The following is a 26,293-nucleotide window of genomic DNA, read 5'->3' as shown; positions in this document are numbered from 1 at the left end:
TAGTCTTCCAAACTGGTGGACCATATAAGTCAAAAATATGTTTTACACCCCTTTAACTACCCAAAGGTCTAGCATCCCAGTAYGACAGGCACACAATTTCTATCTTTTCAATATTCAAGAACACCAACTTTTCTGCATCATTATACAAAAACAATTATTACTGTGTGGTGATGGCTGCAAGTATGGAGAACTGGAGAGAAACTTTTAAAAAAAGAGAGAGAGAGGGAGAGAGACATGGAGAAAGTAAGACCAATTTCAGAGTGCCCAGTAAAATATGGCTAAGTCTGAATATGCTTAAGCTTGAAAACAAATAGCATGAGTCCAGCAGCAGGAGCTGGGGGAAAGATATGGAAGTTGCACTCATGGTCATGCTGTAAGAAGTTAGTATTGTAAAATAACTTCTTATATTGTTGAGATTAATACACTTTCAATCACATTCAACGTTCATAAGATTTTTAACTCTTTGTCTTCACTTTTAGGTGAAGATAAAGCTCAAATAGGTACTGTTCTTATGTAGATGGTGTCTGCTAAGAGGTTATACTAAGCATGCAGCAAGGCTGGTRAACTGCTTTATATAGAGATTTAACAAGATAAACTTTTTAATAMGCTAAATGATTAGAATGTCACCAAGATTCTATTTTATAACTTCACACAAGCAAAAATATTCCTGATATTACACTGCTCTCTATTGAGAGACAGACCTGAACTACAAAAAAGATACACATTCTGAATAAAATCAGTCCATCAACCAGAACAATATACAAGAGAAATAGGTAGATTTTTCCCTACTGCAAATATTTAAATTAAGATTACATGTCTTTAAGACAACTATTAAAGCCTAAACAAAACTTATGAGCCTAATGTAGCCGTCATTGGATATAATTTGGTCACAGTCTACGCTGTACAGGAGACCAGACTAGGTAAGACTGTAGTCTTCTCGATCTTAAAAACTTACCAACAGTGTTACGCTCCAGACAAAACTATACAGTTAGTTTATCCTGGCAACATTTCTGATCTTCTACTTTTAGGTAAAATGGTTTAACAAATGAAAGAGTGGAGAATTTAAACTCTGGAATTAGTTAGGGAACAACTGTGYATTTCACAGAGACTCTTTGTCACACACAGGCAACTTAAGTATTTTGACAAAGGAGTCCCATGCAGTTTTATTCCACCAGCCTCACATGCTGCTGTCTTACTATCACGCCTGACTTACTAGGCCTAACTAGTAGTCTCACCTACCAGGTCACAGCTCTGCTAGGAAAACGTTTAAAACGGTTCTAGACTACAATCACTGTAAAATTCTCACAAAACTCACCATTTATCCTGGCAGTCCTTGCTTCAGTTTTAAGGTAGCCTTGTGAGTTGAATTTTTTTGGATAATTTCTCAGCTCTGAATTAGCTCCATTCATATACAGACAAAATCCTTGTTCTAACCGCTCCAGTTTGATTTGTATAGGGTCTTTTCTTTTTAATTGTCTCAGTATCCTAGCATAGAAAGGGTAACAACTCATCCATATGCATTGTTTAAACAAGTAGTCATATTARCAATTATTACACAAGCAGTGTCACAAAGCAGAAAAATACATTCACAAGTGTTTCAGAATATAGCTTCCAGGACCTGTTCTTCATTTTAGAGTTTTAATTTGTCACACAGTGTCAGTACTTCAATTCGACCAAGCCTTTCCCAATCTATAAAGACTGTTTCTGTGTTGTTTCTAATTTCACATTATTTTTTTCACTCGACATTTAGTACACACACTTTCTGCCTGAGAACCATTGAAAATTTTGTTTAAAATAATTAAAAAAAAGCTTAAAAAGATGGAGCTTCTCTTAAGAACAAAGTGTAAAAGAAAAATACTGCTATTTGTGTTTTGAAACTTATATGGAAAAACTCCCAATCAACAGTAGTGTTAGAAATAACAGAAAAGTCTTTTAAAAAATAAAACGAACACTGATTTCTTTTGGAACAGTGCAGAACAGACCAACCAGTATTAAGCTAAGTTAAATGCCTTTAAATCTACTGTGATAGAAACCCATAAAAACTCTGAASATAACACAAGTTACAGATATTCTCAACTGTTCACAAACTGATACTGCWACTGAGCAGTTTTCAGTTTTTCCAACAACTTTCTGGCACCAGTAAGACACTATATTTCACCAAATTACCAATTTTTAAAATAATTCATTTTTTAATTCTGTGTTATAAAGCAGACACTGCAAATAGTAAGTCAGCAATACCTAAGATTTAGTGAACGTTCTAAAATTGGCTTGTTTCAGGGGCTGTAGCTGGATTTTTTTCTTGTTCTTATTTTTGGTGAAATAGATCAAGTAACTGCATGACTGTAGCATACAACTCCAGTTTAAAAGAACAAAGGTAAGAAGGTCAGAAAAAAATCTGCAGAAAATGTCTGGGATTGGTATTTCATCTCTCTGAACTCTCTGATTAATGCTACTCTAGCAGTGGAGGAAACAAAAGAATCATGCAATTCATCAACTCTAGCTCAGAGAAATAGACAGGCAGTTTCCACAAAAGACTCCTACTACCTTTCTGGATAAATTCACAGTCATTATGAGCAAGAGCATCATATGCAGGCCAGGAACGTGTTTTCTTCTGTTACCATTCATTATAAGCTGTAATTATTTTTCTTCTGTGAACTGCTTTGCTATTGTCAGTCATTGAACATTCCAAGGCCAGACCTGCCCATGAAGATATTTAGCTAGAGGAATCAGTTGAGAGAACAGGCTTTTTCAGATTTGCTCTCAGAAGAAGGCTTAAGTGTCTGCAGCAACAGTCTTTAGCCAAGGCTTAATGCACTATCCTAACCAGGAAAATATTAACTGAATTCTCCTAACTCATTAGTTCTTGGCCATTTATCACTCTTAATCAAAACTATCRCAGAACTCAAAGATTTACAAATGTTAAGAAATAAAAACCAGCTTCCTGATAAGGAAGAGACACTTCTCCTGTATTACACTGTTACAGAAAATGAGGTTTCAGTGGTTAACAYCAGCAGAGTCGGAACTTTTATCTATTACAAATTCCACCTCTTGTCCCAGTGGATTAGATTATCAGGGTTAACATTGTACCAACCTCAACACGTAGTATTGSTATTATAGTTCAACCCTATACCCCTAAGAACCAGACTATATTAGCTCTGTTAACATTGTAATAGTCTCAATACCTGCTTCTACAAACATCACGCTGTGTTCCTGAAAAAAACATAACCAAGAGCGTCACCACAGGGTTTTGGGGTTTTTTTGCTTGATTGTTTTTAAGATCACAAACTTCACCTTTGCTTCTGTGAATTAGATTATTGGCATCATCATCAACTCACTGTTTATTACAAACTTAAGGTGTTGTCCTTACAAGACACAAACCCAGTAACGCAGCAGTCTGAATACATATTCTTTACAAATTCTGCATTTTGTCCCTCCACAACGGTACCTCATTTATGGGATTGATAGGGTAAGTCCGCTGCTTAATAGATCCTCCATCCACTATCAGAAAACCCTCCTCTGTTGCACTGACTAGTGTTCACAAGAGGCACGGRCCCAGAGCTCCATTCTCCCAGGACAGGAGCTGTATCCTGCTCGCTCTGGGACTCTGAGAGTTCCACGTTTCTTTAATCTCCCTCTGAGAACAGAGTCCCCGAGTGCTCCCACTCTGCAGAGTGGTGCTCACCATCTTTGCAGGTCTGCTTAGTGTAACTAGCACTGCATAGGAGGTTTTAGTTTGCCAGTTTTCCCACTCCAGGCATCAGGGTCCCACTTGGGGCAGTCACTTTAAGCTCACCTGCTACTTCTGCAGCCTCCRGTCCCATGCAGCACGCAGGCTCTAATTTGGATAGTTCACAGCAATGCCAGCTGTTCACTTTTGACCAGAGTCTCCCTTTCACAATATGGGCTCCCAAATGCCTCTGCTAGCAACCCATTACTTTGACAAAGACCGCCAGCCTGGCTCTCCAGCTCTGTCTGGTCTCTCTGGAGCAATGCTGCGAGCACATGGCAACCCCCAGCACAGCCCTTGGCACAGCAGCACCCACTCCTAGGGTGCCATAGCTGCAGGAGCTCCTGCTCTCAGATCCCACACATGAAGACAACCACAGCTCCAGGACACCCAGGCAGGGGCTCAAAGCAGGCACTGTCTATTCCCCATTACCTTCCCACCTGACAAGAGCTCTCTGAGGTGCCCTCAGCCTCTCCATTTCCTACCTTGTTCACACTGGCCCCTCTCCCTCATATGTAACGGGTGCCCCACTTGCACTGAAAGAACACAAACTCCCAAATTGCCAATACCAGAATCATGAAGGCTTCTTCCAGAGTAACATTCCAGTTACTCCAGTGCCAGGTCCAGGTGGAGCTGCATTTTCCACTAATTACTACCACAGGCAAAACAATCCTTTTTTTTTAACTCAATTTAAATTTACTACCAAATAACATTACACAAGCTTCTGATCACTGACTGGACTATTGGAAAACACAATCAAACACTTAAGTAAACACCTTCCCTCAACCTTTTCCAGGCTCTGCTTCAGCCCAGTACCTACTCTCCCCACTCCAGGTCTCAGCTTTCCTTGTTTTCACCACAGGTGACACTCAGTCTGTTCTAATTTTTCCAGTGAAGTAACAGGCAGCCCAAGAGGTTGGGCTCATGTGGGTAACTATTTCTGTCTGCACCTTGCTTCTCCCTCACTACTCCATGCTTGTCTCTGGTTTTCCTCTGCTCCACCGTGAATCACCCGCAGGTCGCAGTATCTTCAAGGCCGAACCTGCCCCCGTGCGCGTCGCCCACGGGCCTCTTCGGGAGGGCCCCGGCTACAGCGTTACCCGCCTTTCCACAGCGCATSCGCCCCACCACCCCTCGCAGCGGCGCCTCCTCCCGAGCTCCCTCTGYGCGGCGGCAGGGGGCGGGCGGCCGCCTCTGATTGGCTGGTGTTTTGGCGCGCAATGGCTAGTTTCCACCGGTTCCAGAACCGGCTGTGACCGGCCCAGGGCAGTTCCTCCCCTCCCCACACACAGGCAGCGGTGCACCGCTGTTTCCCGACCTTGTCGTTCCTGCCGCAGCAGCTTGCCTCTTCTGAAAGGCACCTAAGCTCCCAGAAATTGCCTGCTCTTTGAATACAACCGTGGCTGTTGTAGTATTTTGGGTCTTTTGACCAAAATCATTAAGTTTGTTACAGGATTTGCCAGAAAACGTTACGGCTTGTGGTACAGGAGTGAACGCAGAGAACTTCTGTGGACCTTTCTGAACTTACCTATGAAACCTGACCTAGGATACAATGGTTCTTGCTTCCTCAAGCAGGAAAGTTGATACAAATATACACAGAAATCAGTTGACTTAGATTTTTCAATAGCAACCTAGATGTCATTATCTCAAATCTTAGCAGAACTTGACTTCAGAAATTTAACAGCTTTTGGATGCATTTTCTGTATTTCTGAAAGCACAAAAACCTTGYGCCTCATAACAATATTCTCATGCACTGTGAGGTGCCACTTATTTCTGACTCCCAAACCTCATGGTTTATAAACAAAAGCCTTAAGTAATGGGAATAAGTAATTTTATGTATTTTTATGGTACACAGAAGAAATACTGTGGTCTTTAAAAATAAGAACTTTGATTTTTATCTTAGCAAATATGAGGAAATAAAATCACCTGAATGCTTTAAGACAAATCAGATTTTGCATCACAGCCAAGTTTTTAAAGTAATAATTCACAACAGCTGATACTAGACATTATATTGCAGCRTATACAACAAAAATTATACACTCAGTGACGGAAACAGTTCTGTATCTTACCGATTCCTCTGCTGAAGGGATATTAAATACTCATCATGTTTTTCATCAAAATCAGTCACCATGTCCTTAATGTAAATCTGAAATACAACAATATAATTGGCACACTGAAGTACAAAAATGATTTACTAAAGAATATTAGTGTGATTCCACCCAAGTAAGGAAGAATGCTGTAAAACTGAAAAGAGCAACTCCTTCAACAGAGTGTAAAACAGCATAATGAACCGTCCCCTTGAAGAACAGAGGAAACGTTACTTATTTTTCAGAGCTTCATAATGCAATAGTCTCAAAAACAATAGAAAAAGAAGGCACATACTATAAGGAATTTATAATCCAAGGACTAACAAGAAATTTAGTTCTAGGGCACAACTTGAAAGGGTCAGTTAGGTGCTAAAGCATTAACATACTTACAGAGAATATAATTTGAAATTACAGGCTGAGCCCAAAGCCCAATTATAGGATGATTTTCCTGAACTACTACTGCCTGTGTGGTCAGTTGAACATAGAGCTTACTCACCTCAGAGCTGCATATATACAATTGAAGCATTTAAAGAATTTACCTAGCTTGCCTTCCAGGAAATATGTGCTCTTCCCAGCAATTCCCACTGAGTATTCTCAAGKCGTTGCTGAAAGCTGTGGTTAACTAGGTGCCATCTTACGCACTGAGGAGTTTAAACTTATCACAAAACATTTCATTTAGTTCTGTAGGAAAAAGRAAAAAGTTATCTGCTACCAGTTGCACAGCATCTCGACCAAAATACATCTCCCCTCTCTTCTCKTTCCCTCGCCGAGACAGCGCAGCGGCGGAGCCGAACTCGCAGGTCTCCCCGCGCGGTCCCGGGTTCGCACCCGAGTCCCGCCGCACTCTGCCGCCACTCCCTTGGGAGATACCGGGCTCTGGAGAAACCCCCGCAGGAGCCCTCTCCGCGGGGCCCCGCCGAGCGGAGACACCCACAGCAACTCGACAGCGGAACCACGGCGAAAGGAGAGAACAGGCCAGGCTGGGCCGCGCCACCGAAACCCACCGCCCGGCCCGGGACCGGGCCCCTCAGCCGCTGCCGCCCTGTTTGTGCGTTTCCTTGGTTACTGTCGCAGGTAGAACGTCACTTCCGGAGCGCCCGGCCCCTGTCCGGAAGCGGCGGCCGGGATGGAGGCTCTGTGGGCGCTGCTGGACGAGGTGGCCCTGGAGGGCCTGGACGGCATCACGCCGGGCGCGCTGTGGCAGCGCCTGAGCGCCCGCACGCCGCCCTTCCCGCTGCCGCTGGAGCCCGCCACGCAGCAGCTCCTGTGGGCCGCGCTCAGCGCTCAGCCCGGCATCGGCTTCTACCTGCTGCCGCGGGAGCGCCCGCCGCTCCGCCTGCACGACCGGTGAGGGCTGCGGCCGTCCCCCGGGCCCTGCGGCCGCCCCGGGCCCGGCCAGCGCTCCTCGGCCGGCAGCAGCCAGCCACTGCGTCTCGAGCCGCCGGCCGCCCTGCTCCCCCTTCCCATCGGGCAGGGCAGCCCGCCCCACCGCTCCCGAAGGAGGCTTGGGGAGRGCTTGCTCCCCTGGGACCCAGGATGATCCAGGCCCGGCCTCCAGCCTCCTGTGTGGGGCTCCTCCTTTGGAGCTATTCGGGTTTCACTRAAGTTTGGGTAGTCACTGGCTGATAGGAGGCGATACTAAGGGTGATTTTCTAGTCTGTTACTTGGGAGATCGGATGAGAGTCACAGCTAGGTTTCTGTTCCAAAGACTATTCATTTGCTAGATGCCTTTAACCACTAGAGTGCAAGCAGAATGTATCTGTCCAGATTCATCAGGACAGATGTGCTTGTTGTTTTCCTTTCCTATGAACTAGTATTTCTGTATGTTTCTTTTGCTCCAAACACTTCAATATTCCTGAAATTTAGAAGAGCAAATAATGTACTTTCTGCTTCTTCCCCACYTTGTATGCTCTGCATGCTGACAAGGTCTGGTTTTATCCGAAGGGTGGAACTCCAACATGGTTTGCCAATTTTGAGGTTTCAAAAGATTTTAATTTCATTTTTTCCAAGATACTTGATGGTGGCATCCAATTCCTGTTGCTTAGTTAAATGTTGGCTCTGTTTTTATTTCAGATATGAAGAAATAGACCTTGAAACAGGAATACTSGAAACAAAAAGAGATCCTGTTCCTTTAGATGATATTTATCCAGTCCACATGATTCTGGATAATAAAGATGGCATACAAGGTTCCTGCCAGTATTTTAAAGAGAGAATAGATATTACTGATCAAATAAGGACGAAGGATTTGCAGCCATGTTATACTTACACAGAAGCTGTTGAAAAGTGAGTAAAATTTTGATGGGCATGCAATGACTTGCAATTAAATTTTTAAAATTCAGTCCTTTCACTGTTTCCAAATAACTATCCTAGGCTGCAGTCAGCTTTTAAATTGCTGTAAACTTTTTCTGACTACTTTTATCCTAATAGTCACRTTAGATATTTTTTCTTTCTCTATGCTGCACTAGTGCTTTCCCTCAAGATGTAATCTGTTCWCCTCTAATATTTTGTCAGAGGAATGCAGATACTGAACATTTTTCATTGGTATAGTGCTGTTAAAATGCAACTGCGTTTTAGTTGCATTTTAGTTTAGTTGCATGAACTATTRGATGTTTACTTCAGAAGGGAGAAGTTTTTCAATAAAAAGATATATATTAGCAGAAAAACAAAAGTAAACAGGTTAAGGTTAGTTAAACATTCATACACCCTTGTTTGTTGGAATAAACACCTGATGTTTGACAAATAACTGCAGGGATCTTGATGCTAGATGGTGTCTGAATACATTAATTCAATTGGTGAAGTTGGCAGTTATGGAAGATCCTTATGAGCTTGAACTGCTAGTTATTTAAATAGTCTATGCCTGCATTAAAAAAACTGCATGGGCTAAAACAAATACTTAGTCTGACCTAGCATCTGTGTGTCTATTTTTCATTTTAACAATTGAAAAGTCTAACTGTAGATTTTTAAATTTCAGCATTTCTCAAATTACTTTGAAGCTTAGATGCCATTCATTTTCTTTCAGATTGTGTGTTGCCTTGGTCCTGTCTGTACAATAGTCTATGAGGCCCTGTWATGTACACGTTAACAAATAGGTTATTTGGAGTAAAATACTATTAAACAAGTCACTTAGGAACCTGTCAACATTTACTATTTGGGGAGTTTGTAGGCTGAATTCAGTGCAGTAGCTAAATGTTTTCCTTTGCTCTCAGTTTAATATGTCAGCTTATTTGTTTATTTTTTACTCAGTCTACTCAAYACTTTAAAGCAAAGTGTTGTGTTGATGGAGAGAAATGGAATGAGAGATCAGAACAGCTTTCACAATACAAGTAGTAAACCTTTATCCTTATCCATCAGTAACAACTGATGTTTGCTATTTATTGAGACTTCATTAAGATGTGGTTGAAAATACGAAGAAATCAGGAAAATTTACTTGGAGGTGARTAGGCAATTTAACAAAAAAATGTCCTGATGTTCTAGTTCAGCATTAATAATGTATTTGCCTAGGTTGCAGTTAAGCRTTTTGGGAAGTGATGGATACTGAGGGTAGTCACTGGAAGACAATACTTCTGATCTTCAGTGCAGTTTGTGCTGATTAAATCATGATTGGCCTTGGGTAGAGGGAGGAAGAGATTAATCATAGAATCATAGAATTGGTAAGGTTGGAAAGGACCTCTGGAGATCATCTAGTTCGACCCTCAAATGAGTGGCCTGTACAGGGGTTGARCCTGTGACCTTGGCATTATTAGCACCACACTCTAACCCTGTGTTTATGGATTTAAATTTATTTTMTTACTTTTCATTCTGTTTTATAGATGGGGAGAGAAACTAGTCATTGTTGCTTCCCAAGACCAGCGTTACAGAGCTTTAATAGGTTGGGAGGGCGATCCTGACTTAAAACTCCCTGACTTCTCCTACTGCATCTTAGAGCGTTTAGGTCGTGCTAGGTGGCAAGGAGAGCTTCAGAGGGACCTTCACAGTGGAGCTTTCAAGTAAGTTCAGGTTTTATTATGTAAACTAAATTGAAGCTAGTATGTTCCACTGGTTACCCGTAAAGTTCTGTSCAGTTAAGGATTCTGGTGTATTGGGTGAAACTCATATCTGAATCAGGAGTGTCTCATCATACTGACAGGAGCACTTTGGTTCTTGGAGCCTGTGTTACTAGAGCTGCTGGTCTCTTCCTTGAGGTCACAAAATTCCCTGATACTTGGTCATGAAACCACAGGTGGTCTGTCAGATCAATGCATAGGTTTCTGATTTGGGGAAGTTGTTCTTCYCTCTAAATCATTTTCTTTAAATTTCGTCTGAAAGGGGATTTTCATTTCCTTTTYTAAACTGCTGAGTAAGCAGCTTATTCTGCCCAAGTCATGAAGGGACACCTAATTTTGTTCCTACTGCTTGGTTGCAAGCCAAAGGTATTCTGGCTAACAGTTGCCCCACAGGACATTTCCCTACATCACTTGAGTGGGAGCCTGGGTAACCAGCTCACACACTAGACATAGTGTTTTGTTGTGGAGAAGCATGACACAAGTTCTTAAGGAACATTTGGTTTTGTATGRCAATGCTGTAGTGCATCAGCATGGCTGTTAAGGATTCACTGCTTCTGGGGATGAAATATATAAAAAGCAAGCAACAAGAAAACTGCGGAAGTTAGAAAATGTCAGAACAAATGTCACTCGTGACTACATTTTACCCCTCTTTACCTGTGTATTTTTATATATTATTTGATAACACAATCACTTTCATTTTCTACAGGATCCCTACTATGTTCATAGAATCATAGAGGTTAGAAGGGACCTTTGGAGATTGTCTAGTCCAACCTTCCTGCTCAAAGCAGGGTCAACTAGAGCAGGTAACTCAGGACCTTGTCCAGTTGTATTTTGAGCACCTCCGAGGATGGAGACTTCAGAACCACTCTGGAGAACTTATTCCAATATTAACTCACCTTTACAGTAAAAAAGTTCTCTTAAAAAAAAAACAGAAATGTCCTGTATCTCAATTTGTGTGYGTCACCTCTCTTCCTTTCACTAGATATCACAAAGAASAGTCTGGCTCTGTTCTCTTTACCTCCTCCCATCAGGTGTTTATTCATGTTAATAAGATCTCCTCTGAACCTTGTCTTCTCCAAGCTAAACAGTCTGCCTCTCAGCTTTTCCTTGTATGTCAATGCTTGCACCCCTTAATCATCTAAGTGGCCCTTTGCTGGATGTTCACTGCACACACAAAGTGCTTGCCAAACCAACAGTTACTCAACACAAGTTGTTCTCATCGTTGCGTGTATGATTTGGGGTTTATTAACTGCAACCAAAACACTTCACTGAAAGCAAAATTATTAAGACTTGCAGAGTCTTATTTACTTATTTTTATAAAGTCAATTTGTTAAGAACAGTCTTCTGTTTTATTTTTTTCCTAGAACTTAAGATAAAAAGTTACTGGTCCTGCCTGACTTTCTGAATACAGTGCAATTGTTCATTAGCTTCAGAAGGGAAAGCTGAGRGGAGATCTTATACTCCACTACCTAATAGGAAGGTGTGGAGGGAACAGAGCCAGACTTTTCTAAGAGGTGCATAGGGACAGAGTAAGAGGCAACAGASAGCAATCGGAACACAAGAAATTCTTAGTAGATAGAGCATTACTTTTTCCCCCCATGAAATTGCTCAAATATTGGAACAAGGACCCRGAGAGATTGTAACGTTTCCATTCTTGGTGATATTCAGACCTCAGCTAAACAAGACCCTTATGTTGCTCTACCTGGACCTGCTTGAGCAGAGGATTGGACTAGAGACCCCCAAAGATCTATTTTAACAACATGATTTTTTGATTCTAAGTCCAAGTGCATTATAGAAGGCTAGAGGCTTTAAAGGATTTCAGTTCTCAGACAAATGAATGCAATGCAGAAAACAGAAGGAATTAAGCTACTACTTGTGTTCAATGTTGCTTGAATCGAAGGGAATTTATTATGCAAGTGATGCCCAGGTCATCACAACCAGTGTCCTATGTTTCCTGTTCCAAAGGACAGGAGGCAAAGTACCCAGATTATACTGTAAATTTTCTGTAGAAGTAGGCACTTCCTTAGTGCTATAGAAAAATTGGAAACTGAGAGGCACTCACTTCTGTGCATTGATTATCCATAAGCAATGATTAAAATCACTGCCAAAACTGCTGTGTTACAAAAGAAAAAATTAAGTTTTTCATGCATTGTATAATAAAGTTTGTTTTCCAGCACATAGTTCAGAGAAAAGCTATAAAAATCTCTTTCTCTAGTATTTCCCAAAGCACTCTATTGGGTTCTATATTCTCTTTGCAGTCTTATCGATATTGTAGGTACAGAGGTAAGTCATTTCCCTACAGTTGCTCTGGAAGAAATCTAGGTCATAATGCTTTAAATTRTGTGCCTACAAATAGAGTTCCTACTTAATGGCTGCTCTGAAAAGCTTGTTTTTAAGTGGTTTTTATCATCATATAAAAACTTACTTTGAAAGAAAGAAGAGCTTCAAGTTTACAAGGCAGCGTCCAACTCTCTTACCTACAGGACTGTTTATTGTTGTGCAACTCGTCCTCCACTCTGAAACAAATGAAGYTAAATTCATGAATGAATATACTCTCTCTATATAAAGGCATTTGTCTTGTTCAATGAGCAGGAAATAAATGAAAGTAATAGAAAACGCTTTGTGGAGTGAATAAAGTTCACAGGCTMTCTCAATTTTGGCACTTCCTAATTTTAAGAATGTCACTTTGAAAGTTAAAAACATGTGTCACTAAGACCATAGAAAATTTAGATAAAGGATGTTGGAGTACCAGAATATTTTTGCAAAGTCTCCTATTACTGTAGATATCTTTCCATCTTTTCTTTAGAGTGGATGCTGGAAAAATTCATTATCACAGAAGAGTATTGGACAGAAATGGTCTCATAACAATGCAGTCTCATGTCATAAGACTACCAAGTGGAGCACAGCAACATTCCATTCTTTTGCTTCTCACTCGCTTTCATGTTGATAGGTATGTGCTGCTCAAATTTTTGTAATATCTCCAGCATAGACTGTGATCTTTTAGTATGATGAAAGGTTGCCCTTATGTCACAGAACCATCAGACTCCCTGGTATTYACTGTTGATTTCTGTACTAACTCATCTTCCAGTTGCTGGACAATAAAAACTTCTCTTTCTTTCAATTGTAAATAATGGGGTATTCCCTATATTCCAGTGCCTGTCACCTGGCTACATAAGCCTTATTCTTGTCATTGTAGCTTTAATCATTCTGTTACTTTTAAGTGTTGTTACTTCAAGCACATTTCTAATACGTTTTGTTTTGCTTTCTTGTGCAAGATTAAAARTTATGCTACTGTGGCTTGCGAATGAAGTAACAGCCTGGGCTCTGTCACTGTTCCCTCAGTCTGGTTCTCTTAGTACAAACTCTCCCATCAAGTATTAAACTTATTCTTAGGTCATGCTTGAAGCCTATTCACAGCAAGAAAAAAATAAGTGTAATTCCTAGAACAATTTAATAACACTGCTCAGTGACTAATATTTTCTAAGGGTGTACACCTCATGCTTTTACAGTTATACTCCTTTTTTTGTCAAATAATTTTATTTGCTTGGTTAGGAGGAGTAAATATGATATTCTGATGGAGAAACTCTCAAGTATGCTAAGCGCTCGTTCAAACCAGATGGAAACATTAGGAAACTTGAGGGAAGAATTGGTAAGATTCGTGATTCTTTTTCAAATTCTCACTCATATTTTTCTGTAATCTAGATGATTACAATCAAAGTCAGTCATTCATACTGCCTGTTTCTAACCTTGTGCAATACTTTGGRGTAGGGTACCAAACGAAAGATCTTCTAGTTTACTGAATCTTTTTGTATTAAAAAAAAAAAAAATCTCTTGGGAGACTGGTGTRTTGCTATAGATCAAGTTACTCTCCCTGGCTATTATAAGGAAGGTTTTCTATTCAGTTCACAGCTTCAGAAAAAAGTCTGTCACAAAATCAGATTCTTTTTCCTTCTTTTTCCATATCCAGGCAATAATATTCATGTGCTGTTCTTGTATTTTATTGCTGCTGCTTCCTTGGAGGGCAGACCTAGGAAGTCCGAGGWGTAATAGCATGCAGAAGCACCCATACCTCTGCCTGGTATCTGCACTGGCAGATTTTTAAGATCTTCTTTCCATACACTGTCCCAAAATATTGTACTTAAAAAACAGCAGTATGAATGTCTCTGATATTAAACACATAAAGAATAGAGGCTTGTAGAAAAAGATTGTGGATTTGGAGAGCTCCTCGGTCCTGTGATATTTATGTTTGCTTCTTTGTGAAGATCAAAGTATAATTCTATGGATTTCTTGAAATACAGTGGTTTGGGCTATAGTAGTGACTTTTGTTGTTGCTCTTTTCATTAGGGTCTTTGTGAAAGAACTTTCAAACGCCTGTATCAATATATGATGAATGCTGGCCTAGCCAAGGTAATATCTGTCCCATTACAAGATATACACCCTGATGGAGGACCTTACAAGACAAAGAAAGGTAACTAGAACAATATTCCTGCTTTTGGTGTAATTCTGTTTATTCTATTTAATATATAAACTTTAATATATAAACTTAATATATAAACTTTATTCTATTTAATATATAAATTATTTAATATTATAAACTTAGCAGTAATTGGCTTTTGCTGAAAGTCATCAGAAAGCAGATTTTTGCTGGAAATTTTCATATCAAGCTATGAAAGTAAGCTTTGGTAATATTAGCATAATGGTTGTTGCAAAAAAAAAAAAAAAAAAAAAAAAGCCACAATTGATACTTCTGATTTTTTTTGAAGCAGCCAGGATGGCCAAGAACTGCTTTTTAAAAAAGCCATAGTCTCCTGAGGGAGACGAGGAATTCTTTTCTGAGGCAGAGGGGGAGACATTAGCTATGACCTTAAGTAATCAAATAAGCAGTAGGCAACAGAGTCTGGTCACAGCTCTTAGCAGTTTGACACAGCAATGGAGTATGGACTATGGGAGCATCCCCCTTCTTGGAGGTTGGGCTGCCAGGGCTCAGGGCCCTTAAACAAGGTTCGAATGCTTTAGGATTTAGATCCGTCATGAGAGGACAAYGTCTATGTGTAACTTCTTTTGCATTCAGAGTTATAGGTTTATGTAAACTGYTGATAATTTATAGACATGTAGTGGAAAGACAAAGAAGAACAGGTCTGCATCAAATAGAGGGAACAAACAAAAGCAACTGCTTTTCAAAGAACATGCAGACGAAACTTGTGTGGAAGCACTGCAGGAAGCAATTATAGAAAGCATGAGAAGGGTAGTATCAGTAAAGGAGTTAATAAAATTTCTGAAAGAAATCTAAGTCAAATTTTACTTAATCTCAGAAAATCCTAAATTGGCAGATTTGTCAGCGTAAAAAAGAAAATGATTCTAAAAGATGAACAAGGTGTTCTTCAGAAATGCAGTGAACTGTTTGTGCAAAAAATTATTATTTTTTTATCACAAATGAGATAGTTCTCACCAGTAAAATGATCATAAATGAAGATTATTTGCATCATAACGGAAGAAGTGAAAGAATCAACAGAATGTGGGAGTTTTGAAAAGAAAGTGAATGTCATTAAAGGGAGGCTGGATTAAGGCTCTTGATAAGACAGTTACTTTAAATCTCTAAAATATGTGCGAATGAAATGTTTGAGCAGGGAAGTTAGATTGTGAACAAAGAAAGAAATGGCCTAAAGTTGCTACAACATCTAGCAAGGTTCAGTGAGAGTTTTCCTGTGCTATACTGAATACATGAAGAAGTGGCTAACGATGTTMTATTTGGTGCAAAGAACTTTTGACTGAGAAGATCATTTGTCATAAAATGTACACCTCTGCCCCCTAAGAATGTCGGAGGGTGATGTACAGAGCAAAATTTGATGTACAGAGCAAAATTCAGTTCAGTTCTATTTCAAGAAAGCGTTGCAGGTCCTCAAAGATATTCCAGAATGGATCAGGATATGATGAAATTGTCATCAAACCTTTATAAAATATGTATTGTGCACAATTAATGTATTTCTAGTTTAAGCAAATGTCTTGACATACAGCGACTTGTCATACAAGGATACCTCTAGCCATTTAGATGCTGTTTATCATTGGCAAAAATCTAGATGGCTCTGGGCCATTGTCCTCAAGTACTGTTATACCAGGTTACATTTTTTTATGCTTCCTCTTACTGAAGTCAGTGTCAGAGGTGCTCTAATGAGCTCAAGACGTTTGCAGATAAAACCCAGAAGACTAGACCATATTGTAAAAAGGTAGGGTTTATAATTAGTRATAAAAACAAATCTAACTTCCAATTTAAGTACCTACTTAGAAGACAAGGAAATACGAGAAGCCTATTTATAAGCTTGGTGGCAACACACAAGATGCTRTATGTTTTATATGTTGGCACAATGGCAGCTGCATTTATTGCTTAAAATTTTGCCATAAAAATACAAACTGATGAATCTTTAACTTGAATGATGATTCCATCTTAACTTACGGATGTAAAAGCTGAAAATCCACCGAATGCCTTGAAAACTCTCAGTATTGAACTATAACRAATTAATAATGAATAAGTTTCATCAGAGTTCAAGATTCTTTAATCTCTGGAATTATACAGGAAAGCATATATGGGACCCACTGAGGATGAAGCCAGAGCATCTGCCATGGAAAGCACATTATTGAGCAGCAAGAGCTAAAGTAAAAAGAAACRCTTTTTCAAATACTGCTTGAAATGAAAACTAATGGGCTGTAGAAACACAGAGGACCTTGTAACAGTGCCTACAGCCCCTGCCAGAATGTCAGAGCTTTATTACTGCTCTAAACAGTATCTGGCAGCAAAAGTATTCAAACTGGGGAGAAAATAGTAGGAGCATCTGGCCTGGAGTTTAGTCACATGATTGAATTACTATGGATTAACGTCATGTCAGCTAGGCTTCAGTAACTGATCTTATACAGGCATAAGATAAAATTCATTAACTGAAACCTCAGTGAAAAAAAWTTTCAACTGAAGCCTTTTGCCTGGCATTTAACACAGAGGAGAACTCTGCCAGAGGAACAGAGATGGCTCCAGAGGTTCACATCCACTGTAGCAGGAAGAACTGGCTGCTTCTACAGTAGCTGCCGAATTGCTGCACTTTATAAGCTGGCAACGTGCAGTAGCCTGGTGCTAGTTTACCTTAAACACTGTTCTCTGAATTGTTCAGCTGCTGAATGGCACTTTGGATACCAACTCTTTGTTGTATCTGGGTAGCTGCAGTGATCCTCCTCCCTAAGTTATCTGTCTCCTACTTCTGTAAGATTCCAGAAGGGCAAAGCAGGTGGAGGGTTGCTACAGCACAGCTACTACATGGTGTAATTTGTTAAGATGTGTAACTGAATCATGTTTATGCATCTTGTGGCTGGTGAGCAGCAGTATTATGTCTTTTTTTGTTTACAATAGCCTTAGTTTCTGAGTAGAAAACTTTCTGTTTTCATTGCTTATAGTTATAATACATCACATGTTAACAAACTTTGCCATTCCTTAGGTGCAGAAGGTAGTTCAGGATTCGGGGCAAGAAATCTGTAAGTTTAGTTTCTCATACATTGTTGAACAGAGAGCTTCATTAATATAGCTGATATCATATGCTGTGGAGTCTACAGAAAAAGGCTGAAATAAACCTGTTCTCATGGTGATGTTGGAACTGCGCAAATAACTGTACACTTTAGTCATGCTTCCAGAGCCTACTGGGTGGAGTAGGACTCTTCTGTTGGACAGTTTTCTTCAGGAGGCAGGGAATAGCTAGTTGCTCAGTGCATGCTTCCTTCTACATTTGTGTACATGTTGGAGAAGGTGCTAGGATGTGAGATGAACTAAAAGTTCTCTTAGGACCCAGGACTTTTAAATGTTGATAACTGGGAGTAGTGTCCAGCAGGGCCCACCAGCTAGTGTCTGCTTTGATCAACTGCTGAGGAAAGGCAATACTGCATTAAGGAACAGTGTGGCARTCACGTAGCTTATCTGACTAGTTTTATTATGTTCAGCAGCATGACTGCATTTCATTATGTGATTTGTGTTTATTGAAAACCAAAAATGCTTTGAATCTCTAGAACAAAAGGAGGTCTTTTAGCTGCATGAGTGATCTCACAGTTACATCAGTGTTCTGAAGATATAACTGTGGATCAGCACTTACTCATTTCATTRGTTTATATTCACTATTGATATTTCTCTTGTTACAGCAGCATTTTCCATTCCATTCATAGATCTTTGTATTAGGCACTACAAATATGGATACAGACATAAGTTTGGAGGATCTCAAAAGTTCTGCTAGATAATATTTTGACACGTATACCGAAAAACTATGCAATGCTTTCCTAGAAATCAGTGGTTGCCTTTTGTTCCCCTTTGCACTACTACTTTTTTAGTGTGCTTTTTTTTAGTCCTACTGAARGAAATGAAATGATTTGGCATTTCTCTCCCCCTCCCAATTCTATTCAGGGTTGTTGCTAACGTTAGTGTTAATATTTACAGGAACTGATGTCATGGTCCGTTGCCTTAAGCTGATAAAGGAATTTCGAAAGAAAATGGAAGATTATCATGATGATGATGAAGAGGAGATGATCACAAAAGCTGTTCAGCCTGTGGATATTGTTTGTGAAAGAGATATGCTCACACAAGCTTATGAGTTAAGTAGGTGATGCAGTGTATGTGTTTATGTACAGAATGGTGTCATTTTTCAGCGACAAGATGAGTTTTATGTTCACATCAGACAGGAACTATTGCCTTCCTGTAGGTAGTTGGGGCAGCCATTTAATCACTTTGTACCTCAGTTCTCTATGTGTAAGAAAGGGAAAATACTGTTCTCCTACCTTTTGGGGCAACTGTTCGGATAGTCAGAATCTCGGACGTATAGCAGGCCAAGGCTGATCAGAGCTGGGCCTCTCCTGTCGCTATTTTGGYTTGACACTGTGGCTGTGCTGTAAAAGATCTCAGCCATGGTTGTTAGGGTTTCCAGCATCATCTCTAAGAAGAACCTGATGCTGACTCTCTAACAAGATTTCCTTGTTTCAAGACATCAAGTAGTTACTGGAATTCAGAAAACATGCAGGTGTTAAAAACTTTTAACTTGAAGTATTTCCTTTGCTAGTTCATCTTTTCATGTCTTGTTCCTTTATATGCAGAAAATAACTAACACTTTTTAAATACTTTGCAAGCTGATTTGTCTTTAAAAAGAATTAAACACAGTTCATGCTGCTGGTTTTTCTGTTTTTGATTTGGGCTAATGTGCTTTTCATTGAGCCTTTTTTCACAGTCTAAACAAGAACTCAGAATCTATTTTTCCATAATAGCGTGTAGGGGAGGAGCTTTTTCCMTCACTGTTTGACAGTGGTGGTTGCTGCCTTGTGACTGGGCTTTCTCTCCAATGCTGCCACTTGTTACCCCTTCCTGTAGGCTTACCAACTATTCAGAATCCCCAAAATAAGATGCTCGGGAGGGGTAGAAGCAGGACCTTGTGCTGGAGATGAGAAGAGGTGAGGAAGAAAAGAGTATTTCCTCTTCTTTTCCTACCCTTTTTCTTTTCATAACAGAAAAACAGATATCTGACAGTAGAAAGCTGTCAGGAGAAAAGCCCACTCCAGCTTTTAATCTTAAACTCTCACCTTCAAACCTTGTTCTATTGGTGCATTGCTTTGACTGCCCCTCATGGTCCASAAAAACAGCAGAGGCTCTTAAACTAGCATCTACCAATTTTTTAAATGCAATGTAGTAGATTTTTTTCTGCAAAATAATTGTAAACAGATTCTCTTTGACAGTATTTGGCTGTATATTGTGTGTGCCTGTGAAAATTATTTAGTTGCCTTTTTTTAGTGGTGAATGTTAAGRTTCATATTCTGGAGTATGTTTCCAAATTATTTAGGTTTTAAGGCAAGTTTAACTTAATGACAGATACTCGGAGTAAAGTGAATGTATATACAAATGTATGCATATGTAGTTCAATCACATTGTTTCTCTGAGATGTTTTCTGGTTTTCCTTTCTAAAATAGTTGAAAGCAGGGGAACCAAAGGTATTTCTCAGGCAGAAATTCGACTGGCTATGAATGTGGGGAAGCTAGAAGCACGAATGCTCTGTCGTCTTCTGGAGAGATACAAAGTTGTCAAGGTAATATCAAAATCAGATACTTTTTAAAACTGGAGTTACAATTGCGATTACTGTGAATAAGTTAAAACATTGCAAACCTCATAAAACAGAAATAGAAGGGACGTGACAGYAAAAGACTTTTGGTGGGATAGAAAAGATTATGACTTCGATTGAGGAAAAGGGATGCAAGAAAAGTGTTCAAAAAGTGTTCGGTTAAAATACACACAATTTTAATCTACTACAAGTAGCCTCAGAACTAAGCCTAGTTGGCAGAATGTAGCCTATCTAGTCTCCTGGATTATGCTTTCTGTGTTGTTTTCTGGTTAGATCTCCTGACATGTTAGATGTCCTGACATTTAGTAGTTCAATGACCCACATGTACAAGTTTTTCTCTCTCTTTTTTTTTTTTTTTTCCTTTGCTGTCTGTGATTGGGCACTTCTGTGATTGGGCACTTAAGTAATTAAGATAGGGGAAAAAATACACATTGTCTCCTATCTACTGACTGTATAGAATAAATGTTCTGGTGATCCAGCCCAGGTGGTGGTATTCTACTAGGSACAGCTTCACAGCATTCCATAGTAGTGATGTCCTCAGCACTACAAAGCAGATTGACTGTCCAAAACAAGCCAGAGCAGAGAAATAGGCCTCAACACTGCTTCAGCTGACCTCAACCACTTCCCACTGACAGCAGTAATTGACTTAGCCAACTCAGGTGACTGAGGGGGGCTTTACTTTCTGTGGGCTGATACTTTATGGACATGAGCGTGAGTGTGTCTCAACTCAAAATACCTATTTTGGTTCGTCTTCGACTATAAAACAACCTTTATTTTGCAAGACTAGTTACTGTCCTTGATATCTCTACTGAAGAAGGCCCTCTGTAGATCTAAATTTATGGATTTAATTGCCTTTTGAAAGTATCTGTAAATTCTGAAAAATCAGATACTTTTGCAGAGGTTGTGGTGATTAAACTCTTTATTTCCAGGTGTCTAATTTGTTTAATTTTCATTTCAGTAAGTTTATCTTACAAATGAACAAACTTCAGCTGTCCTTTCTAAGACATACCCCCTCTCCACAAAGGTTCAATAATTGCTATCTTCCTTTGGTAGAGCATTGTTTTAATAAACCTTGTCATTTGGTAAAAAGTTCTGTAGACTTAAAATAAAAATGTATAAACCATTTGAGTATTTAAACGTACTTTATCTAAATCAAGTGTGAAGAAGAAATGTCCCTTCATTGATAGGGTAAGCATTCAGGTTTCCAGATGCTTAAAAGCACCTGATGTAGTAGTGAAACTGTAGTACAGTTTCATCCAAGTCTCATTCAGTCAGGTAACCTTTATGTTGCAGTTATTTTGTAGAAAAATTTCTGGGAAAAAAGAAAAGAAAGACTTCCAATCTAAATACATATGGGTTGTTCTTGCTTAGATGTTTCTACATCCCACATACTGTGGGCATTTCATTTTAATATGCAGGTAATACCAATTTATTTATTTTTCAAACAGAATATTTTTTGTTTTTCATATACTAAGTTTGGTTAACATTTTTTTTATTTAGAAAAAAGGATAATGATATTTTGATAGGAGCTGAGAACAGTTGGAAAATTTTCCCACTGCTGACACTGRAGGGCAGACAGCAAGGATGGAGAAGTAAGGAAGTAAAATAATGTTCCCACTACTTTGTAGGGTTTTATGGAGGATGAAGGTCGGCAGAGGACAACAAAGTATATTTCATACATTTTTGCAGAAGAGAGCGATTTAAACCGTCAGTTTGAGAGAGAGAAGGCTCGGAGTGAGCAGTTAGCTACAGTTACTTTGGGTCTACTGCCAGAAGATTCTCTACCTGTGGAAGATATGTCTCCTGGAGAAGAAGACACCTTTCTCTCAGAGTCTGACAATGAAGAAGAAGTGAAATACAGCAAGAAGAAAGGAAAAGGTCAGAAGGCCAACTCGAGTTCTCTGTTGAAATTGGGTTTCCGAGGTGGTACCCATCAGTCAACACCAACTAAAGGTAGATCGTGGAGAGAATCCTGCATTTTTCTGATGGATCTTTTTATAAATTTCATCTGCTATTAGCTTCTGTTAAGTTTTAGTTTAATCTTATTTTTATTTTTACATCTATTTCAGTATTTTCTTGCTTTCTTGATATTTTGTTTTTCCAAAGTTTGATATGTTTTGGAATACTGTATATGTATTGGAATACGGTATATATGGGGATTCTCAGGGCTGAAGTGTGTTCCAGTGTCTCTGTGTGCCAGAGTGACCTTATAATTATCATTAATCACTGGGAAAACATGTGCCTCTCCTTAACTGTAAGTCAGTTCTTCCCTTTGCCCCATGCAGACAAAATGGGCTCACACACCTAGCTTGCTCTTTGGATATGCAGAAATTTTTCAGGTTGCTGGAAGAGCTGAGATGATTCAGCAGCGGTCAGATGAATTTTCAAAACTCTCGCAGGGAAGAAGGCAGGACTATGTGGCTAGGAATGATCACAGTGCAGAGGTTGTGGCCGCTAGCAGTCACACTAGCTTAAGCTACTGGCAGGAGCCAGTCTTGGATGTTTTGTTTTTTTGTTTTTTTTTTTAATCTCCCTTACTTGTTCTAGGGGGAGCTGACAATGTGTCTGTCATGGGCCCTGTTTTTCAAAATATCTTATGGCTCAGGTAGCATTCATTAAAGAGTACCATCTTGGTAGAGCTTTAATTTTTAAAGTCTTTGAAGAGTTCAGAAGGGGTTTGGACAGAGTTTATAGTTCTTGAAACATGTTTTGTTTCTTCTTCACTGAGGAGATAGGCGAGCTGTGCCTCTCATTAAAATGCCTGGTTTTATTCCATTGGATGTGCAAATGTCTTAGGTGCAGGAGATAATACAGGAGCTGACAAGACTTTTTTTTATTGAAATAGATCTAAAATTTCCCCCCGCCCTTCAACCATTTCTTTTCAGTTGGAAATGTATAATATTGAGCCTTCTGTTCTGCATGTGTGTGTAGCGTATACAAGCGTATTTGACACAAACCTGCAAGTGTAATGAGCACATATAGCGCTATACCGATGCCTTGACTGACACCAGATAAAATGGTAACTAACCACCTAAGCAGTAGGTTTGGGATGCCTTAAGCTTCAACCTCATTCACCTAGGCATGTTGCAACACACTATGTCTCTCAAAGCAGATTGCTTCATCTTTCTCGTTAGAGATTTATAGCCTTTTTATGTAAAAGCTGCCGACCACTTGAGGACAGAGTTTGGAGGGGATAAGATGATTTATTGTAACTCTTTGCACATTCCTACCACTTCTTCAATGAATTCCAGGGAAGAGAGGAGAACAGATCTCCATAYCTGATGCAGATTTTTTTGGAGTTATACCAAATTCTTGTTTTCATTCTGCTTTGAGTAAGAACTGTTCCTGAACAGAGCAGTTCTTGAGAATCTCGCAGAACTTGAGAATCTGTGGGACAGAAACTCCCCTTTCTTCAGCTAATCTGGTCTCTCATGGTCATATAAAAGTCTGCCCCTAGAAGGGGTTTCTGCCTGGAAAGGAGCATAATTTGAAGACTGTACATCCAGAATTCTCTCTCTTTTTTTTTTTTTTTTTTTTTTAATTTTTAGAGACTGAGTGCAATCTTTTATGTTCAATTCAGCGCTTCCGGCAGGGAACAAGGATATGTGAAAAACGTAGTAGAATGCTTTCAAGTGTACTGCACTGGGTGGTCAAGGGAAGGCCTTTAATGCAGAGAGAAACTGAACATTTGCAGGAATTTGTCAGAGCAGAACAATTACAAGGCCCATTTTCTGCCTTTTTACTCTTAAACTAGGCTCAAAGCCAGCACCTGTGAAGTCTGTAGGGAAGAAGCTTCTTTCACCTCGTATTCTTGAAGAGTGTGAGCCATCAGACRTCTTCTCAGGGGAGAATTCTACTTTGGAAGCTCTGAAGCAGGAATCCAGTCTTTCTGCCTATGCCCATTCCACTGATGAGGATGGGGATGTGGCTGTGGTTGAAGAGGTCAGACTTGAAGACCCCAAGGTAAGATCACACATCATAATACTTAAAATTTTTTTGTTGATATGGCTATCTGAGCTAACAGTTAYGTACATCTACAACAAGTCTTCAAGCTATTGCTTTTGTGTTCATCTATGAGACTGTTTTTTTTTTAATTTTATTTTTTTCATCTTCCCATATTTCTGTGCACTTGTGGGGTTCTATGCGTATTCATTGTTAGAATCTGTAATGATTCCATTTTTATTTTAGGCATGGAGATTTCTTATTGATTCATGTAAAAAATGCAGTTTTGGGGTTAGTTTCTTGGTGCTCTACATATTCCTTGTATTGACTTAATGCATGGCATAGCTTTACATTTCTCTGCGCACACAAGTGCTGCCTTTCATCTGGTGTGCCTGCTCTAAACTAGGCCGTGCAAATGGGTTTGGACATGTAAGCTGCGTAGCCTCACTGCCACAGGGCTGAGCCTGAGATAAGAAGCCTTTCTGAGAGGCAGGATATGTTGGGTTGGACTCAGTGCTATGTTAATGCAGCTAGCTTTCTATGCTAAAACTTTCTCAAGTTCAGCTGGCTAGGAACACGGGCAGACCGAGTGCGTAAATCTCTGCATCCACCTATGTGGAAGTCTTAGTTTCTGCCTTGGTTCCCTGCCTGTGAAGGGCAGATAAATAATAATTCTCAGTTGACTAGGGTTTGTTATAAATAAGTACAACAAAACAATGAATTGCTCAGGCACTACTGTWTGAGGAGCTAACATTAGGCTGCTGACATGGAATAATTTGTGTAAAATCTTTATTTTCTCCATGCTGTGCATGAAAAGACCTGTGGCCAAAAGAAGAAGGAAAAGCGATCCAGAGCAACAGCAGTGGAGCGCTCTCACGAAACATACAGGCTGCTGAARCGTCGAAATCTCATTGTGGAAGCTGTCCGAAACCTCCGGCTAATTGAGAGCTTATTCACGTGAGTCTGTCTGAAAATCGTCTAAAAGGGTCCTTATGCATTGTGGTAGTATGATCACTGCTTTAGCAATGATGTGTGCTTATTCTGTTGTTGGCTTTTCTTGTCCCTGATGGTAGTATTTTGTATTCTRTAATAATGAAAAGGATGGCAAAGGGGAGGGGTTGTAATGCAGTTATACTGAAGCTTAAAAATGAATCAGCTGTTTAGAAGCAATAACAATTTCTCTGCAGATGGTTGTACAAATTTAACTTTTATATGTCATATGTCCGATCAGTAGAGATTAGAGAACTTCCCTGAGTTTTATAACGTCTTTCAGCCTTTTATGATCCCCCTTAAAAGCGAAATGAAAATCCTGGAGTCCCCGCTTCTAGATTAGCCAGACACAGTTGTGGCAAATCTGATTGCACCATTGCAGATCTGGTTGCACGTGAGATCCTGGATTGCTTTCCAAAGGATTTTAGTAAGAGGTCGTGGCATTATTCTCRTCTAGTTTGATAATTTTGAGATTTCCGTCATCTAGTTCACTTGTAAGGTGTGAAACTATAGCCTGGTCTTATGKAATGGCATCATCACAGGTCATCTAGCCAAGTCCAAGAACAGGCTTAGAAGGTATTTCAGGTCTTTGCTATTTCCTTCAGTGCTGCCAGCAGGTTCAGAACTGTTTTTCCAAGATTGAAAGAGTCAGAAAGAGAACCTGGGGCACCTGTGAAATAGTATGTGAAGAAATGCATTAGGGATAGCAGGGCGTGAGCATGCCCTTGCAGACTACTGCAAGTGAAGAACTGGTTGGGCAGTTTGGAGCATTGCTGGGCTTAAAATGCAAGATGCTGTTTGTATCTTCTAGGCTTCAGAAAATGGTCATGGATCACGAGAAGCAAGAAGGTGTSTCTACCAAATGCTGCAAAAAGTCTATCATCCGATTGGTGCAGAAGCTTGCACGAGAAGGACTCCTCAGACTCTATCGTACTACAGTCATTCAGGATGGCATTAGTAAAAAGGTGACTGCTCAGATTCTGTCAATAGAAAAACCTTTTCCTGTGCTTTTATTTTAACAAAATGTTTTGAGCCTTTTTATCAAAATGTTTGGAAGACTTCACTTTTTGTAGCAGAACCCACAGTTGAGCTGCCCACAAGCTATGTTTCCCAAAGAAAGCTATATGAAAACCATAGAAGTACTTTGAATTTTTGTGCTCCAGATAATTCCCAGAAATAGTCTAGAGATAAAAATCTTGGAATCTCCCTTTTAGGAGGTTRTGCTGTTTGCCAAACACACAATTCACAGTTCTCTCTCKGCACTGTTAAAGCACAATGCAATTGTGTTTAATCTGCTCTTGAAATCGAGGGGTACATGAAAAATCATTAATTAACTTTGGAGTTGAAATTTATAGCATGTGATCTGATTTTTTTTTTWWA

At 39.7% G+C, this 26,293-nt stretch overlaps 2 protein-coding genes across 8 annotated transcripts in view; one reads left to right on the top strand and one right to left on the bottom strand.

The window, feature by feature from the left end:
• Positions 1–6,881, bottom strand: part of KATNIP (katanin interacting protein) — an 81,115-nt gene extending 74,234 nt beyond the window's left edge. For 5 of the 6 annotated variants that reach the window (XM_085307236.1, XM_085307241.1, XM_085307240.1 and 2 more), the window contains exons 1-4: positions 6,819–6,881; positions 6,354–6,495; positions 5,797–5,873; positions 1,316–1,485 (exon numbers count right to left, since the gene is read on the bottom strand). In XM_085307236.1, coding sequence (XP_085163362.1) covers positions 1,316–1,485; positions 5,797–5,858 — 232 coding nt within the window. In that variant the 5' untranslated portion in view covers positions 5,859–5,873; positions 6,354–6,495; positions 6,819–6,881. Of the gene's footprint in view, positions 1–1,315; positions 1,486–5,796; positions 5,874–6,353; positions 6,496–6,642 lie in introns of all 6 variants that reach the window. The other variant, XM_085307237.1, reaches the window with a different exon arrangement.
• A 45-nt stretch (positions 6,882–6,926) lies between these two features.
• GTF3C1 (general transcription factor IIIC subunit 1) overlaps positions 6,927–26,293 on the top strand; it is a 55,918-nt gene continuing 36,551 nt past the window's right edge. The window contains exons 1-12 of one of the 2 annotated variants that reach the window (XM_085307234.1): positions 6,927–7,161; positions 7,888–8,097; positions 9,624–9,800; positions 12,664–12,807; positions 13,410–13,506; positions 14,202–14,325; positions 18,319–18,477; positions 19,833–19,948; positions 21,610–21,934; positions 23,736–23,944; positions 24,741–24,880; positions 25,725–25,878. In XM_085307234.1, the coding sequence (XP_085163360.1) occupies positions 6,941–7,161; positions 7,888–8,097; positions 9,624–9,800; positions 12,664–12,807; positions 13,410–13,506; positions 14,202–14,325; positions 18,319–18,477; positions 19,833–19,948; positions 21,610–21,934; positions 23,736–23,944; positions 24,741–24,880; positions 25,725–25,878 (2,076 nt within the window). In that variant the 5' untranslated portion in view covers positions 6,927–6,940. The other variant, XM_085307235.1, reaches the window with a different exon arrangement.

The sequence above is a fragment of the Rhea americana genome, unplaced genomic scaffold (assembly GCF_003343005.1).
Source record: "Rhea americana isolate MKP2758 unplaced genomic scaffold, rheAme1 scaffold_255, whole genome shotgun sequence".
Taxonomy (NCBI): domain Eukaryota; kingdom Metazoa; phylum Chordata; class Aves; order Rheiformes; family Rheidae; genus Rhea; species Rhea americana.
The sequence above is the reverse complement of the archived record's forward strand: the minus strand, read 5'-3'. Positions and strand labels throughout refer to the sequence as shown.